We start from the raw sequence: 18238 nt of genomic DNA on the forward strand, positions 1-18238 counted from the left end.
GTGCTGTTAAAAGTGGTGTAGGTCTTATTTATTTATAAAGCATATGAAGGTAGAAGCAATAGAATTTGAAGCAATAGCCTACCCGAGTGTGATCAACTATTTCAGCACCGTTTCACGCTGCTCTGAGACAAGCATGGGGACTGGTCTTGGTAAATCAATGAGATTTTTATTTTCACTGAATCTCCATTTGGGTATTGGTTAGACTACAATTAGGGTGTGGAAATGTCAGGATTATTTTGCTCTTACTGTAGTACTGTAGCCTACTCCCGACCGGTCACGTTGTACAGCGCCATTATGGGCTATTAGCAGGACAATAGATACTTTGTGAAAGAAAGGAAGAACCACTGTACATCCAATTTTGGAGTTTTTAATTACTGATATATTAGACTATTGATTATTAAAGAATATAACTTATAAATGCCTCATGAGCTTAGTTCAGCTGTCTTACTCCATCACAACCCAAAACATGTTGTCTCTAGCCCCATCCCTCAGCTGTTTACCAAACAAACAGCCACATTGTTTGAATCCCAGATTGGCCAATTAAATTCGAAAGACTCCAGTCATTCTAATGACGCTTTCTGACACACACACACACTAACACACATACTAACACACTCACTAACACGCTCACTAACACACCAACACACACACTAACACACATACTAACACACACCTTCCTCATCTCTGGGTGTGTTTTGTTTTTCAGGGCGATCAAGGCAGAGGTGTACGACTGGGACAGAGATGGCAGGTTAGAAGACTACACACCCACAATAATGTTTCCTTCAGATTATTTTACAGGCGGGGAATGATTTATACATGGTACAGTATGACATGTGTTATGTTCCTCATTATGTTTTACAAGATAAAGCACTTTCTCAACCCTCAACCTAAAAGCCTTCATACATCCCTATCTTGAATTATGCCAACTGCCAACTCAATACACCATGAAGACAACCTCTTAGCATCAGCTTCCCGGAACCTCATTCCCATTCACACGATGACAGTGGTTAAAACCGTAATTTACAGAGATATACTTCTTTCTTTTCCAACACTGCTATATGTTTCAGCAGCTTCATTCCTGTACTATTGACCCATGTTACACAATACATCCCATTATATTTCAACACCCTCCCAGGAGGGACTGGCTATTTAGTAGTTGTTGTTGTTTACCTTCCAGCCATGACTTCATCGGTGAATTCACCACCAGCTACCGAGACCTGTCCCGAGGCCAGAGCCAGTTTAATGTGTACGAGGTGAGTGGAGATGGAGGGAGCACTCATCCAATTGTGTTCACACTAAAACGTTATGTCTCCCAAGGGCATACAGATAAAACAGAGATAATAAACAAAATAAAAACTAAAAAACAGACCACAGGTCCTTGTAGGCTGGAAGTAGAAAATAAACACAATCTTACCCAGTCAGGAGATGTACAGTACATTACTACAATATTAGCGCTAGTGTCTAATCAACCTTATTTCTAGTATTAGCATAACTTCCCCCTTGTGCCCACAGTGTTTGGCTATGGTAATAGCCTACTTGGACAGCATAGTGGATGAGAATTAGAAGGAGATGGAAAGATACAGTGCAGGGCTAGAGGGCCAGGCCTTGATTAGACTTCTCTCCCGCAACCCTGCATGGATATTAGGCCTACCCCCTGGCCTCCTGTGACTGCGTCCCAAACAGCACCATGTTACCAATGTAGTGCACTACTTTTGACCAGAGCCATATTGGCCCAGGTCAAAAGTAGCACCCTATTGTAGCGAATAGGGGTGCCATTTGGGACACAGCCAGGGACTACAGTGAAGTGGATATAAGAACATTATTCCCTGGCCTAGTTTCTGACTGGTCCCGTACGTTAGCTACTCAATTAGTCATGGAACTGGCTTTAGTTAGGGAGTGATAGAGGGAGGTAAGGAGAGATGGAGGGAGGGAGAGAGGTAGGGATAGATGGAGAGTGGTAAGGAGAGATGGGGAGAGAGAGGGGGAGAGAGGTAGGGAGAGATGGAGGGAGGGAGAGAGGTGGGGAGAGATGGAGGGAGGGAGAGAGGTAGGGAGAGATGGAGGGAGGGAGAGAGGTATGGAGAGATGGAGGGAGGTAAGGAGAGATGGGGGAGAGAGAGAGAGGGAGAGGTGGAGGGAGGGAGAGATGGAGAGAGGTAAGGAGAGATGGAGAGAGAGAGAGAGAGAGAGAGAGAGAGAGAGAGAGATAATAAGAAAGAATGGAGAGTGGGAGAGATGGAGAAGGGGAGTTAGGGAGAGATGGAGAGAGAAAGGGGTTGGGAGAGATGGAGAGAGAGAGAGAGGTTGGGAGAGATGGAGAGAGAAAGGGGTTGGGAGAGATGGAGAGAGAGAGAGAGGTTGGGAGAGATGGAGAGAGAGAGAGGTTGGGAGAGATGGAGAGAGAGAGAGGTTGGGAGAGATGGAGAGAGAGAGAGAGGTTGGGAGAGATGGAGAGAGAGAGGTAGGGAGAGATGGAGAGAGAGAGAGAGAAAATATGTTAGGAGACCTGTGTTGTATGATATGATACAGTATATTAAGTCTGTAGGGGGAGATGATTAGTGAAGCCTTGGTCTTTACCTGTGACAGAGAGGATAGAGAGGCGTGGGGGGGGAAGGGGAAGAAATGGGAAGGCTACCTTTGACTTGATATTCAGCACAGTTCACCAAACACTTGCACTTTGTGTGAATGTTAAATCAAAATGTATTTGTCACTTACTTCGTAAACAAGTATCGACTAACAGTGAAAACAAAAAAATAGAAAATAAATAAATGCACAATGAGTAACGATAACTTGGCTGTGGTCGATGTGCAGGGGTATAAGGTAATTGGCTGTGGTCGATGTGCAGGGGTATAAGGTAATTGGCTGTGGTCGATGTGCAGGGGTATAAGGTAATTGGCTGTGGTCGATGTGCAGGGGTATAAGGTAATTGGCTGTGGTCGATGTGCAGGGGTATAAGGTAATTGGCTGTGGTCGATGTGCAGGGGTATAAGGTAATTGAGGTAGATACATTATGTGCATTCGGCAAGTATTCAGACCCCTTTACTTTTTCCATATTTTGTTAGCCTTATTCTAGAATTGATTAAATTCTCCCTCAATCTACAGACAATACCCCATAATGACAAAGCAAAAAAAAGTTTTTCGAAATGTTAGATAATTATATATATTTTTAAACACTGAAATATCACATTTACATAATCAATCAATCAAATGTATTTATATAGCCCTTCTTACATCAGCTGATATCTCAAAGTGCTGTACAGAAACCCAGCCTAAAACCCCAAACAGCAAGCAATGCAGGTGTAGAAGCACGGTGGCTAGGAAAAACTCCCTAGAAAGGCCAGAACCTAGGAAGAAACCTAGAGAGGAACCAGGCTATGAGGGGTGGCCAGTCCTCTTCTGGCTGTGCCAGGTGGAGATTATAACAGAACATGGCCAAGATGTTCAAACGTTCATAGATGACCAGCAGGGTCAGATAATAATAATCACAGTGGTTGTAGAGGGTGCAACAGGTCAGCACCTCAGGAGTAAATATCAGTTGGCTTTTCATAGCTCATCATTCAGAGCATCTTTACCGCACCTGCTGTCTAGAGAGTTGACGTCCGGTGAACAGGTCACGGTTCCATAGCTGCAGGCAGAACAGTTGAAACTGGAGCAGCAGCACGACCAGGTGGACTGGGAACAGCAAGGAGTCATCAGGCCAGGTAGTCCTGAGGCATGGTCCTTCTCTGAAGAGTGGAGACTGCTATAGCAGCAACGTGGGGACTAACTCCATATTAATGCCCATGATTTTGGAATGATATGTTCGACGAGCAGGTGTCCATATACCCGCGGTCATGCAGTGTATGTACATATAGGTAGTGGTAAAAGTACTAGGCAGCAAGATAAGTTACTAACAGTAACAGCAGTGTATGTGATGAGTCAAAAGAGTTTGTGCAAAAAGGGTAATTGCAGATAGTCCGGGTAGCTATTTGGTTAACTATTTAGCAGTCCTATGGCTTGTGGCTAGACTTGGTGTGTCAGAACCGCTTGTCATGCGGTAGCAAAGAGAACAGTCTATAACTTGGGTGGCTGAATTCTTTGCGAATTTGTAGGGCCTTCCTCTGACACCACCTGGTATAGAGGTCCTAGATGGCAGGGAGCTCGGCCCCACTGATATACTGGACCATACTCACTACCCCTTGTAGCGCCCTGAGGTCAGATGCCAAGCAGTTGCCATACCAAGCAGTGATGCAGCCAATCAAGATGCTCTTAATGGTGCCGCTGTTGAACTTTTTGAGGATCTGCGGGCCCATGCCAAATCTTTTCAGCCTCCTGAGGGGGAAGAGGCGTTGTCGCGCCTTCTTCACGACTGTGTTGGTGTGTGTGGACCTTGTTTATCCCTTAGTGATGTGGAACTTGAAGCTCTCGACCTGCTCCACTACAGCCCCGTCGATGTAGATGGGGGAGTGCTCGGCCATCCGTTTCCTTTGTGCACGATCAGCTCCTTTGTATTGCTTATGTTGAGGGAGAGGTTGTTGTCCTGCCACAATGCCAGGTCACTGACCTCCTCCCTATAGGCTGTCTCATCGTCGTCGGTGATCAGGCCTACCACCGTTGTGTCGTCAGCAAATTTAATGATGGTGTTGAAATCGTGCCTAGCCACGCAGTCGTGGGTGAACAGGGAGGACAGAAGGGAACTAAGCACGCACCCATGAGGGGCTCCTGTGTTGAGGGTTAGTGTGGCGGATGTGTTATTGCCTACCCTCACCACCAGGGGTCGGCCTGTCGGGAAGTCCAGGATACAGTTGCAGAGGGATGTGTTCAGTCCCAGGGTCCTGAGCTTAGTGATGAGCATGGAGGGCACTATGGTGTTGAACGCTGAGCTGTAGTCAATGAACAGCATTCTCACGTAGGTGTTCCTTTTGTCCAGCTGGGAGAGGGCAGTGTGGAGTGCAATAGAGATTACATCATCTGTGGATCTGTTGGGGCGGTATGCAAATTGTAGTGGGTCCAGAGTGTCTGGGATGATGTTGTTGATGTGAGCCATAACCAGCCTTTCAAAGCATTTCATGGTCATTTATACAGGTTACCTTAGCATTCTTGGGCACAGGAACTATGGTGTTCTGCTTGAAACATGTAGGTATTACAGATTGGGTCAGGGAAAGGTTGAAAATGTCAGTGAAGACACTTGCCAGCTGGTCACGCACATGAGTACGAGTCCTGGTAATCCTTCTGGCCCAGCGGGCTCGTGAATTTTGACCTGTTTAAAGGTCTTACTCACATCAGCTGCGGAGAGCGGGATCACACAGTCTTCCAGAACAGCTGGTGCTCTCATGCATGGTTCAGTGTTGCTTGCCTCGAAGCGAACATAGACGGCATATAGCTCATCTGGTAGGCTGGCGTCACTCGGCTGTTTGCAGCTGGGTTTCCCTTTGTAATCCGTGATAGTTTGCAAGCCCTGCAACATCTGACAAGCATCAGAGCCGGTGTAGTAGGATTCAATCTTAGTCCTGTATTGATGCTTTGCCTGTTTGATGGCTAATCGGAGGTCTTAGAGGGATTTCTTATAAGTGTCCGAATTAGTATCCTGCTCCTTGAAAACGGCAGCTCTAGCCTTTAGCTCAGTGTGGATGTTGTCTGTGTGTATGTGTGTGTTTGTTTGTGTACATTTGTGTGCGTGTGTGTGTGTGTGTTTGTGTATTCTCTAGAATGAGCTCTAGGATTAGATGTGTTTCATTACGACCTTGATCATTTTACTACCAGCTCCTGCATTCATACAGGCCTTCCTGTGGCCTCTAGCCCTGAATACGCTCCTCCTAAACCTCATTAGTAGTCAGTCATTTCCTCTTCTCGCTGTGTGTGTGTGTGTGTGTGTGTGTGTGTGTGTGTGTGTGTGTGTGTGTGTGTGTGTGTGCGTGCGCAAGCCTTTGTGTGTGTGTGTGTGTGTGTGTGTGTGTGTGTGTGTGTGTGTGTGCGCGTGCGTGCGTGCGCAAGCCTTTGTGTGCTAAAACGTGTATATTGGCATGTGCTGTTCAGAGATACAAACCACGGTGGATGTATTCCATAGTTATTACGCGTGGTTACACATGCACGTAAATACACCCAGGGTAGACCCCAATGGAAAGACTGGAATAATCTATATTGGACATATACTGTACCACACCACTTCAGGCCTTATTGCTTAACTGGCCCATGGGAATGGATACATTTGACGCAATTTTTATATTGACTCATCTATGATATCAAGCTCGTATTGTGATTGTTGAATCCTAGGTGGTGAATGCCAAGAAGAAGATCAAGAAGAAGAGATACATCAATTCTGGGACGGTGAGTCTATCAAAAAAACCTCCAGGTTAAAATATAGAACATTGCTTCCTTCCTGGCGCAACCGTATATTTCTTCCCCGTCTGTTTGTTGTTGTGTTCATAAATGAGTTTGTGGTTAGTGGATTGCAATAAAAAAAAGAGTGGTTGTCTCTTCTGAATCCATTCCTGGATACTTAACAACATACTGTACTTTAGATACTTTTTGTTTTGTTATAGTTTAGAGTCTAGAGACAATTAACAAATACCACTAGAGAGGAAAAAAGTTGTAACGACCTCAAACAAAGTGAAACGGTCAGAGTACTCTGTCCTCTGTTGTCCTATCAGTCAGTTATCATTCTGTTGTCCTATCAGTCAGTTATCAGTCAGTTATCAGTCAGTTATCAGTCAGTTATCATTCTGTTGTCCTATCAGTCAGTTATCAGTCAGTTATCAGTCAGTTATCAGTCTGTTGTCCTATCAGTCAATTATCAGTCAGTTATCAGTCAGTTATCAGTCAGTTATCATTCTGTTGTCCTATCAGTCAGTTATCAGTCAGTTATCAGTCAGTTATCAGTATGTTGTCCTATCAGTCAATTATCAGTCAGTTATCAGTCAGTTATCAGTCAGTTTTCAGTCTGTTGTCCTATCAGTCAGTTATCAGTCAGTTATCATTCTGTTGTCCTATCAGTCAGTTATCAGTCAGTTATCAGTCAGTTATCAGTCTGTTGTCCTATCAGTCAGTTATCAGTCTGTTGTCCTATCAGTCAGTTATCAGTCAGTTATCAGTCAGTTATCATTCTGTTGTCCTATCAGTCAGTTATCAGTCAGTTATCATTCTGTTGTCCTATCAGTCAGTTACCAGTCTGTTGTCATATCAGTCAGTTATCAGTCTGTTGTCCTATCAGTCAGTTATCAGTCAGTTACCAGTCTGTTGTCCTATCAGTCAGTTATCAGTCAGTTATCAGTCAGTTATCAGTCTGTTGTCATATCAGTCTGTTATCAGTCTGTTGTCCTATCAGTCAGTTATCAGTCCGTTATCAGTCCGTTATCAGTCAGTTATCAGTCTGTTGTCATATCAGTCTGTTATCAGTCTGTTATCAGTCTGTTGTCCTATCAGTCAGTTATCAGTCTGTTGTCCTATCGGTCAGTTATCAGTCAGTTATCAGTCAGTTATCAGTCTGTTATTCGTCTGTTGTCATATCAGTTTGTTGTCCTATCAGTCAATTATCAGTCTGTTGTCCTATCGGCCAGTTATCAGTCTGTTGTCCCATCAGTCAGTTATCAGTCTGTTATCCGTCTGTTGTCCTATCAGTGACTGAGTGGCTGCCATGCCGAGTCAGTGACTGATGTTTAGGAGGAAGTCAGTGCATTGTTATTATTGCCTGGGCCCAAACACACACACACACACACACACACACACACTTTGGCATGCTGAGCTTCAATACGATGACGGTGACTCGATAATTAAAATCAGAGAGGGAGACATCCATCATGTCGCTCTCATCACACCTCAGTGAGATGGATCTGTGTGTGTGTGTGTGTGTGTGTGTGTGTGTGTGTGTGTGTGTGTGTGTGTGTGTGTGTGTGTGTGTGTGTGTGTGTGTGTGTGTGTGTGTGTGTGTGTGTGTGTGTGCGTGCGTGTGATTGAGATGGATCAATGTTCTAATACTAATATGCCGCTCTGATGTCAAACAAACTAATTTTACCGAGATGAATCACTCTTGGGAAGCGGGTTTGTTAACCCGGGGGGGCCTGGAAGCAGGGGGCTAACGGTTAATGTGTTTAAATTGGTAATTGGTAAATTGTGATTGTTTTGTTTACTGATGTGGTGAGTAATTATGATTCAATTGGAGAATACATTGCATTTGTGACTTTGTGTTGATTACCTAAGTGGTGAATATAACTGTTTGGTAACTGCTTTGAATATTCTCTCTACCCAGGTGACCATGCTGTCGTTCGCGGTGGAGTCAGAACACACATTCCTCGACTACATTAAAGGAGGGTGAGCTGGTTCAGAAGTTTACATTACAGTATTTCAATATACAGAAACAATAACGACTTTTAAAACTAGCCTCTAAAGTCTCTATGTTGATGTTGCGTCTGAAAAAGGGCACCCTGCAGCTGAGGAGCTGAGGTCAAGACAACGTCCACTGTAGGCTACTCTGAGAGTTGATCAATCCTATCGCTTCATGTTACATTTGATTTTAGAAATAGCTGCTGAAGACTTTAGTGAGAAAAGATGAGATTTGCCGTATCAAGACATACCATGTGACCAGGTCCAATTGACAGTCAGGCAGGGTTATTGAATGATGAAATGAAGGAAAAAAATGACACATTGTCACGGGCGTCGTATGAATTGGACCAACATGCAGCGGGTACGTGAATGCTCATTTTCTCTTTATTAAATAAAAATGACCACTGAACAAAAAGAACGACGAAAACAGTCTTGTCCGGTGCAACCAACACTAAACAGGAAAGAACTACCCACAAAAACCCCATGAAAAACACCCCTACTAAATAGGACCTTCAATTAGAGGCAACGAGTAACAGCTGCCTCCAATTGAAGGTCAAAACAATAAACTAGACATAGAAATAGAAAAACTAGAATATAGAACATAGAAATACAAAACATAGAACACAACCCAAAAACCCCGACAACACAAAACAAACACACCCCTGCCACCTCCTGACCAAACTACAATAGCAAATAACCCCTTATACTGGTCAGGACGTGACACACATTTATATGACCCTGGATGAAGCCTACTATCGTTTTCAGTATTTATTTTTGGTTGCGTCTCAACTGGCTACCCTAATCCCTATATAGTGCACGGGTTAAAAGTGTACCTCCTACTGTTCTGTTGGGGCTGTAGACAAGTTTCAACTTGACCTCTGAGGTCTCTGACGGTTACATGACAACGCTGTTAAGATCTGCCTGTCAGACAACACCATATTCACTTTATAGTGCACTACATCCTATGGGCCCTGGTCAAAAGTAGTGCACTACATGCTGTGGGCCCTGGTCAAAAGTAGTGCACTACATAGGGAATAGGGTGCCATTTGGGAAGCAACCAACGGTAATGCTTGCTCTGCCTGTCTGTCAAACAAAAACTCACCCTGACAGTTATATACGGTCTACTTGCTATTACAGTCTACCTGTTATTATTACCACCAGTCTACCTGCTGTTATTACCACCAGTCTACCTGCTGTTAGTCTACCTGCTGTTATTACCACCAGTCTACCTGCTGTTATTACCACCAGTCTACCTGCTGTTATTACCACCAGTCTACCTGCTGTTATTACCACCAGTCTACCTGCTATTACAGTCTACCTGCTGTTAGTCTACCTGCTGTTATTACCACCAGTCTACCTGCTGTTATTACCACCAGTCTACCTGCTGTTATTACCACCAGTCTACCTGCTATTATTACCACCAGTCTACCTGCTGTTATTACCACCAGTCTACCTGTTATTATTACCACCAGTCTACCTGCTGTTAGTCTACCTGTTATTATTACCACCAGCCTACCTGCTGTTATTACCACCAGTCTACCTGCTATTACAGTCTACCTGCTGTTAGTCTACCTGCTGTTATTACCACCAGTCTACCTGCTGTTATTACCACCAGTCTACCTGCTATTACAGTCTACCTGTTATTATTACCACCAGTCTACCTGCTGTTATTACCACCAGTCTACCTGCTGTTATTACCACCAGTCTACCTGCTGTTAGTCTACCTGCTGTTATTACCACCAGTCTACCTGCTATTATTACCACCAGTCTACCTGCTGTTATTACCACCAGTCTACCTGCTGTTATTACCACCAGTCTACCTGCTATTACAGTCTACCTGCTGTTTTTATCACCAGTCTACCTGCTGTTATTACCACCAGTCTACCTGCTATTACAGTCTACCTGCTGTTTTTATCACCAGTCTACCTGCTGTTATTACCACCAGTCTACCTGCTGTTTTTATCACCAGTCTACCTGCTGTTATTACCACCAGTCTACCTGCTATTATTACCAACAGTCTACCTGCTGTTATTACCACCAGTCTACCTGTTATTATTACCACCAGTCTACCTGCTATTATTACCACCAGTCTACCTGCTATTATTACCACCAGTCTACCTGCTATTATTACCACCAGTCTACCTGCTGTTATTACCACCAGTCTACCTGCTGTTATTACCACCAGTCTACCTGTTATTATTACCACCAGTCTACCTGCTATTATTACCACCAGTCTACCTGTTATTATTACCACCAGTCTACCTGCTATTATTACCACCAGTCTACCTGCTGTTATTACCACCAGTCTACCTGTTATTATTACCACCAGTCTACCTGCTATTATTACCACCAGTCTACCTGTTATTATTACCACCAGTCTACCTGCTATTATTATCACCAGTCTACCTGCTGTTTTTATCACCAGTCTACCTGCTATTATTACCAACAGTCTACCTGCTGTTATTACCACCAGTCTACCTGCTATTACAGTCTACCTGCTGTTACTACCTCCAGTTTACCTGTATTACAGTCTACCTGCTGTTATTGCTCTGCATAATAGCCCTGTAGCTGTCCTGAATTTAGCCCAGTAGCTTTCCTGGTTTCAGCCATGTAACTGTCCTGGTTTTAGCCCTGTAACTGTCCTGGTTTCAGCTCTTTAGCTGTCCTGGTTTCAGCTCTTTAGCTGTCCTGGTTTCAACCCTGTAGTTGGTCTGGTTTTAGCCATGTAACTGTCCTGGTTTTAGCCATGTAGCTGTCCTGGTTTTAGCCATGTAACTGTCCTGGTTTCAGCTCTTTAGCTGTCCTGGTTTCAACCCTGTAGCTGTCCTGGTTTCAACCCTGTAGCTGTCTTGGTTTCAGCCATGTAACTGTCCTGGTTTCAGCCATGTAGCTGTCCTGGTTTCAGCCCTATATCTGTCCTGGTTACAGCCCTGTAACTGTCCTGGTTTCATCCCTGTAGTTGGTCTGGTTTTAGCCCTGAAACAGTCCTGGTTTCAGCCCTGTTACTGTCCTGGTTTCAAATCTGTAACTTTCCTGGTTTCAGCCCTGTATCTGTCCTGATTTCAGCCCTATATCTGTCCTGGTTTCAGCCATGTAGCTGTCCTGGTTTCAGCCCTATATCTGTCCTGGTTACAGCCCTGTAGCTGTCCTGGTTTCAGCCCTGTAGCTGGTCTGGTTTTAGCCCTGAAACAGTCCTGGTTTCAGCCCTGTAACTGTCCTGGTTTCAAATCTGTAACTTTCCTGGTTTCACCCCTGTAACTGTCCTGGTTTTAGCCCTATATCTGTCCTGGTTTCAGCCATGTAGCTGTCCTGGTTTTAGCCCTATATCTGTCCTGGTTTCAGCCATGTAGCTGTCCTGGTTTCAGCCCTGTAGCTGTCCTGGTTTCAGCCATGTAACTGTCCTGGTTTTAGCCCTGTAACTGTCCTGGTTTCAGCTCTGTAACTGTCCTGATAAAAGCCCTGTAGCTGTCCTGATTTTAGCCATGTAACTGTCCTGGTTTAGCCCTGTAACTGTCCTGGTTTTAGCCATGTAACTGTTCTGGTTTCAACCCAGTAGCTGTCCTGGTTTCAGCCCTGTAGCTGTCCTGGTTTCAGCCCTGTAGCTGTCCTGGTGTCAGCCCTGTAGCTCTCCTGGTTTCAGCCCTGTAGCTGTCCTGGTTTCAGCCCTGTAGCTGTCCTGGTTTCAGCCCTGTAGCTGTCCTGGTGTCAGCCCTGTAGCTCTCCTGGTTTCAGCCCTGTAGCTGTCCTGGTTTCAGCCCTGTAGCTGTCCTGGTTTCAGCCCTGTAGCTGTCCTGATTTTAGTCCTGTAGCTGTCCTGGTTTCAACCCAGTAGCTGTCCTGGTGTCAGCCCTGTAGCTCTCCTGGTTTCAGCCCTGTAGCTGTCCTGGTTTCAGCCCTGTAGCTCTCCTGGTTTCAGCCCTGTAGCTGTCCTGGTTTCAGCCCTGTAGCTGTCCTGGTTTCAGCCCTGTAGCTGTCCTGGTTTCAGCCCTGTAGCTCTCCTGGTTTCAGCCCTGTAGCTCTCCTGGTTTCAGCCCTGTAGCTGTCCTGGTTTCAGCCCTGTAGGTCTGGTTTTAGCCCTGAAACGGTCCATGTTTCAGCCCTGTAATTGTCCTGGTTTCAGCCCTGTAACTGTCCTGGTTTCAAATCTGTAACTGTCCTGGTTTCAAATCTGTAACTGTCCTGGTTTCAGCCCTGTAGCTATCGTTGTTTCAGCCCTATAGTTGTCCCGGGTTCAGCCCTGTAGCTGTCCCTGTGCTTCAGTGTCAGTTTGCTGTGTCTGTTCGACCGTGTCCTAGATCTGTCAATGCTTCTCATGGCCTCTCTCTGTCCCACTCACCCACCCATCCACCCACCCACACAGACAGGAAGGCGGGTTATTTTGCACCACTGAATTCCAACTCAACCCTTACACCCTACCCTCTAGAGACTTGTGAAGAGCTGAGAGGATTAGGCAGGTGTCCCATTGGTTACACCTGTACAATCTCATATGTATGGAATCACCCCAGCACTATGGGGGGAAAGCTGCAAGAGGTTCCATTGCAGCGACATGACATACCACTTCAGACTCCTAACCCAGCAGTTTCATGGAAACTAGGAATTGACATGGCCATGGAATTTAGATGTACACAGGTGCCTAGGGGCTATGGGGTTAGGGGTCGATTTGTGATTCAGGCCATCTCTGCTGACCACCGTCTTCTAAGCCTCTGCTATCACTCAGTGTCCTGTGTTCAGTATCCTGTGTTCAGTGTCCTGTGTTCAGTATCCTGTGTTCAGTATCCTGTGTTCAGTATCCTGTGTTCCGTATCCTGTGTTCAGTGTCCTCTCCTTACTTGAATGAGTGAGTGTCCCTAGGAAAGGACTTCCCACCATGCCACACTACGAGATATTGATGGCACTATGCTTTCTTTGGATTCCTTTCTCTCCTGTGTGTTTAGCCTCGCACAACCACTCACGTACTAATAGGCAAACGAAAGCCCATTGACTTTGGTCAATGTGGTATGATTAATGGGCTCTTTGGGGATAAGAGGTGATTTCTCTTTTCCGGGGACACAGAGCCATTGTGATAGATCTCAGAGTTGAATAGGGTTTTCATTAATGTTGAAGTGATATGTGGAATATAATAGGTCATAAAGGGAAAAAAGATGTATCATATTTTCATTACCCTTTTATTGAATGTTTCTTTTAAAATTAAATCTTGAATGAGACGGCCTGTATGAATGGATCCTTTAAGACTTCTTCTGATGTATTTAAGTCCCTTGTTCATGTTTAATAGATTGAGCCAAATATAGCCTGTATAAAGCGAGTGACATTTGATATTGCACTTTTTCCATGGGTAATATTTTAAATTTTGTTCTAGTTTGAAAATGTCAGCGGAAGGGAGTATTTTGTCAAACTATGTTGAATGAGCTAGGTTTGGGCGGTGACCAGATTTTCATATCATCATACTGTCCTTCTCATCCCGGGATTTACGGTATTACCGGCATAGCACCAAAGGGGGCGCTAAAAACACAAGAAAAGCCCATTGGGCCTCTATTACCAGAATGCTAACAACATTTTCACAAGCTAATAGCGAAATCAAATAGATGCTGTTAGCTAATGCTAACAAGCTAAAACGAACATAATTAATTGCAAAGACAGGCAAATCCAGCTCATAAAGTTATACAAGCACAGCTAGTAGCTACCATTTCAGTGAGTGTGGACATTTACAAGTGCAAGTGAACCAGAAAAATTGTACAAATGAATAAAGTTGTGATGCATGCTTTTCTGAAGGAAGAGCAGCATGTGTACACGGAGCAGAGGGGAGAAGACCAGAGGAGAATTAAAAATGCTAGGAGGAAGCACGAGGAAAAATGTACAGATAACTCTTTGACTTCTGGCAGAAAGCCATTAAGATATTTGATGGCAAACATTTTATAATGAATTGCATACATTTTGTAGTGAATTGCATACAAGTGTAACTTTTATCACCTCATGTGCACCATACAACAGAGACTTTCTGATAGAACTAGAACACTACGGACTCACCAGCTGATAGAACTAGAACACTATGGACTCACCAGCTGATAGAACTAGAACACTACGGACTCACCAGCTGATAGAACTAGAACACTATGGACTCACCAGCTGATAGAACTAGAACACTATGGACTCACCAGCTGATAGAACTAGAACACTACGGACTCACCAGCTGATAGAACTAGAACACTATGGACTCACCAGCTGATAGAACTAGAACACTATGGACTCACCAGCTGACAGAACTAGAACACTATGGACTCACCAGCTGATAGAACTAGAACGCTACGGACTCACCAGCTGATAGAACTAGAACACTATGGACTCACCAGCTGATAGAACTAGAACGCTATGGACTCACCAGCTGATAGAACTAGAACACTATGGACTCAACAGCTGATAGAACTAGAACGCTATGGACTCACCAGCTGATAGAACTAGAACGCTACGGACTCACCAGCTGATAGAACTAGAACACTACAGACTCACCAGCTGATAGAACTAGAACACTATGGACTCACCAGCTGATAGAACTAGAACGCTACGGACTCACCAGCTGATAGAACTAGAACACTATGGACTCACCAGCTGATAGAACTAGAACGCTATGGACTCACCAGCTGATAGAACTAGAACACTATGGACTCAACAGCTGATAGAACTAGAACGCTATGGACTCACCAGCTGATAGAACTAGAACGCTACGGACTCACCAGCTGATAGAACTAGAACACTACAGACTCACCAGCTGATAGAACTAGAACACTATGGACTCACCAGCTGATAGAACTAGAACACTATAGACTCACCAGCTGATAGAACTAGAACGCTATGGACTCACCAGCTGATAGAACTAGAACACTACGGACTCACCAGCTGATAGAACTAGAACACTATGGACTCACCAGCTGATAGAACTAGAATGATATTGACTCACCAGCTGATAGAACTAGAACACTATGGACTCACCAGCTGATAGAACTAGAACACTATGGACTCACCAGCTGATAGAACTAGAATGATATTGACTCACCAGCTGATAGAACTAGAACGATATGGACTCAACCAGCTGATAGAACTAGAACACTATAGACTCACCAGCTCCCGCCGTCTCCCGTTATGTGTTCTATTTGGGTTCCTGTGGCTCCCTGTAGTTGCATTAGTATGAAAAGACCCCCGTTTGTTCCTATGTACAGTGCATTCGTAAAAAAAAGTATTCAGACCCCTTGACTTTCCAACATTTTGTTATGTCACAGCCTTATTCTAAAATGTATTAATTAAACAAATATTTTCATCAATCTACACACAATTACCCATAATGACAAAGTGAAAATAGGTTTTTGAGACTCAAAATTGAGCTCAGGTGCATCATGTTTCCATTGATCATCCTTCAGCTGTTTCTACAACTTGATTGGAGTCCACCTGTGGTAAATTCAATTGATTTGGCATTATTTTTGAAAGGCACACACCTGTCTATATAAGGTCCCACAGTTGACAGTGCATGTCAGAGCATCAACCAAGCATTGAGGTCGAAGGAATTGTCCGTAGAGCTCAGAGACAGGATTGTGTCAAGGTTACAGATCTAGGGAGGTGTACCAAAACATTTCTGCACCATTGAAGGTCCCCAAGAACACAGTGACCTCCATCATTCCCGAATTGAAGAAGTTTGGAACCACCAAGAGTCTTCCTAGAGCTGGCCGCCTGGCCAAACTGAGTAATCGGGGAAGAAGGGGCTTGGTCAGGGAGGGGACCAATAGCACCATGGTCACTCTGACAGAGCTCCAGAGTTCCTCTGTGGAGATGGGAGAACCTTCCAGAAGGACAACCATCTCTGCAGCACTACACCAATCAGGCCTTCATTGTAGAGTGGCCAGATGGAAGTCACACCTCAGGAAAAGGCACATGACAGCCTGCTTGGAGTTTGCCAAAAGGCACCTAAAGACTCTGACCATGAGAAACAAGATTTTCTGTTCTAATGAAACCAAGATTGAACTCTTTGGCCTGAATGCCAAGCGTCATGTCTGGAGGAAACCTGGCACCATCCCTATCATGGTGGTGGCAGCATCCTGCTGTGGGGATGTTTTTCAGCGGCAGGAACTGTTAGACTAATCAGGATCAATGGAAAGATGAACGGAGCAAAGTGCAGAGAGATCCTTGATGAAAACCTGCTCCAGAGCGCTCAGGAACTCAGACTGGGGCGAAGGTTCACCTTCCAACAGGACAATGACCCTAAGCACACAGCCAAGACAAACCAGGAGTGACTTCGGGACAAGTCACTGAATGTCCTTGAGTGGCCCAGCCAGAGCCCGAACTTGAACCCAATCGAACATCTCTGGAGAGACCTGAAAATAGCTGTGCAGCGACGCTCCCCATCCAACCCGACAGCTTGAAAGGATCTGCGGAGAAGAATGGGAGAAACTCCCCAAATACAGGTGTGCCAAGCTTGTAGCGTCATACCCAAGAAGACTCAAGGCTGTAATTACTACCAAAGCTGCTTCAACAAAGTACTGAGTAAAGGGTCTGAATACTTGTGATATTTCAGTTGTATTTCTTTTGTTGATAAATTAGCAAAAAAATATGTAATTATGGTGTATTGTGTATAGGGGTTCATGTGGGGGGAAAAAACAATTCAATACATTTTAGAATAAGGTTGTAACGTAACAAAATGTGGAAATAGTCATGGGGTCTGAATACTTTACGAATGCACTGTATGTAGCCTACAAACTGACACAAATAGCACCAGCATTTCAGTTCTATTAGTGTATGACATTGCTGTGGTTGTCCAGGGAATTGGTATAACAGTAAACTATTTTGGCATACAGTTGAAAGCATCAATCTGAATTTCTATAATCTCACACTGATAGGAAACAATTTATGGGAAGTGAGGCACTTATATTTGAAGATGAAAACAATAAATTGCCAACATGAAATGGGTGAGGAATGAAAAATACAACCATCGACAGTCAGAGAATATAACCAATCTGAGGTAGGAGTTGTGTATGAAATGACAAGTCCAGCTTGGCTAGAGGATATACTGTATTGATGGGTTGGGAGGCCCTAGTGAATTCAACCCATGTAATTCCACCATTATTTTCTGTGAACGTTATCCACTTCTGAGCTAACCAATGGGAATACAGTAAACTGTGAGTTCCATGGGAAAGGATTATCATGGGAAGGAATTATCATGGGAAGGCATTATCATGGGAAGGAATTATCATGGGAAGGCATTATCATGGGAAGGCATTATCTTGGGAAAGGATTATCATGGGAAAGGATTATCATGGGAAGGAATTATCATGGGAAGGCATTATCATGGGAAAGGATTATCATGGGAATGGATTATCATGGAAGGAATTATCATGGGAAGGCATTATCATGGGAAGGCATTATCTTGGGAAAGGATTATCATGGGAATGGATTATCATGGGAAGGAATTATCATGGGAAGGCATTATCATGGGAAAGGATTATCATGGGAAGGAATTATCATGGGAAGGCATTATCATGGGCAGGCATTATCATGGGAAAGGATTATCATGGGAAGGAATTATCATGGGAAGGCATTATCATGGGAAAGGATTGCCACAGTTCCCCATCTGTCTGTTAGTTGGAAAACCAGAGCTCTAACTAACTCAGTCCAGAGTAACAAGCTATGGTCAGATGTTTCCTGCAGTAGGATAGGACCAGGGACTAGAAAGAGATGCTATCTGCAGTATGCTATGACTAGGGACTAGGAAGAGATGCTTCCAGCAGTATGATATGACTAGGGATAGATGCTTCCTGCAATAGGATCTGACTAGGGACTAGGGTTGGGATGCTTCCTGCAGTATGATATGACTATTAAAACACGAGGCTGTGGATTTCTGAATGGAGGTAAATACTTAAACCACACTGAATGCTTCACGCTTTCTGCTCACCATGGTAAT

The 18238-nt window shown here is 44.3% G+C and overlaps 1 protein-coding gene across 1 annotated transcript in view; it reads left to right on the forward strand.

The window, feature by feature from the left end:
• Nucleotides 1–18238, forward strand: part of LOC115166459 (copine-5) — a 176996-nt gene that overhangs the window by 119836 nt on the left and 38922 nt on the right. The window contains exons 11-14 of the mRNA XM_029720358.1: nucleotides 707–748; nucleotides 1178–1253; nucleotides 6253–6306; nucleotides 8225–8286. Of these exons, the coding sequence (XP_029576218.1) occupies nucleotides 707–748; nucleotides 1178–1253; nucleotides 6253–6306; nucleotides 8225–8286 (234 nt within the window). The remainder of the gene's footprint in view (nucleotides 1–706; nucleotides 749–1177; nucleotides 1254–6252; nucleotides 6307–8224; nucleotides 8287–18238) is intronic.

The sequence above is a fragment of the Salmo trutta genome, chromosome 28, assembly GCF_901001165.1.
Source record: "Salmo trutta chromosome 28, fSalTru1.1, whole genome shotgun sequence".
Taxonomy (NCBI): Eukaryota; Metazoa; Chordata; class Actinopteri; order Salmoniformes; family Salmonidae; genus Salmo; species Salmo trutta.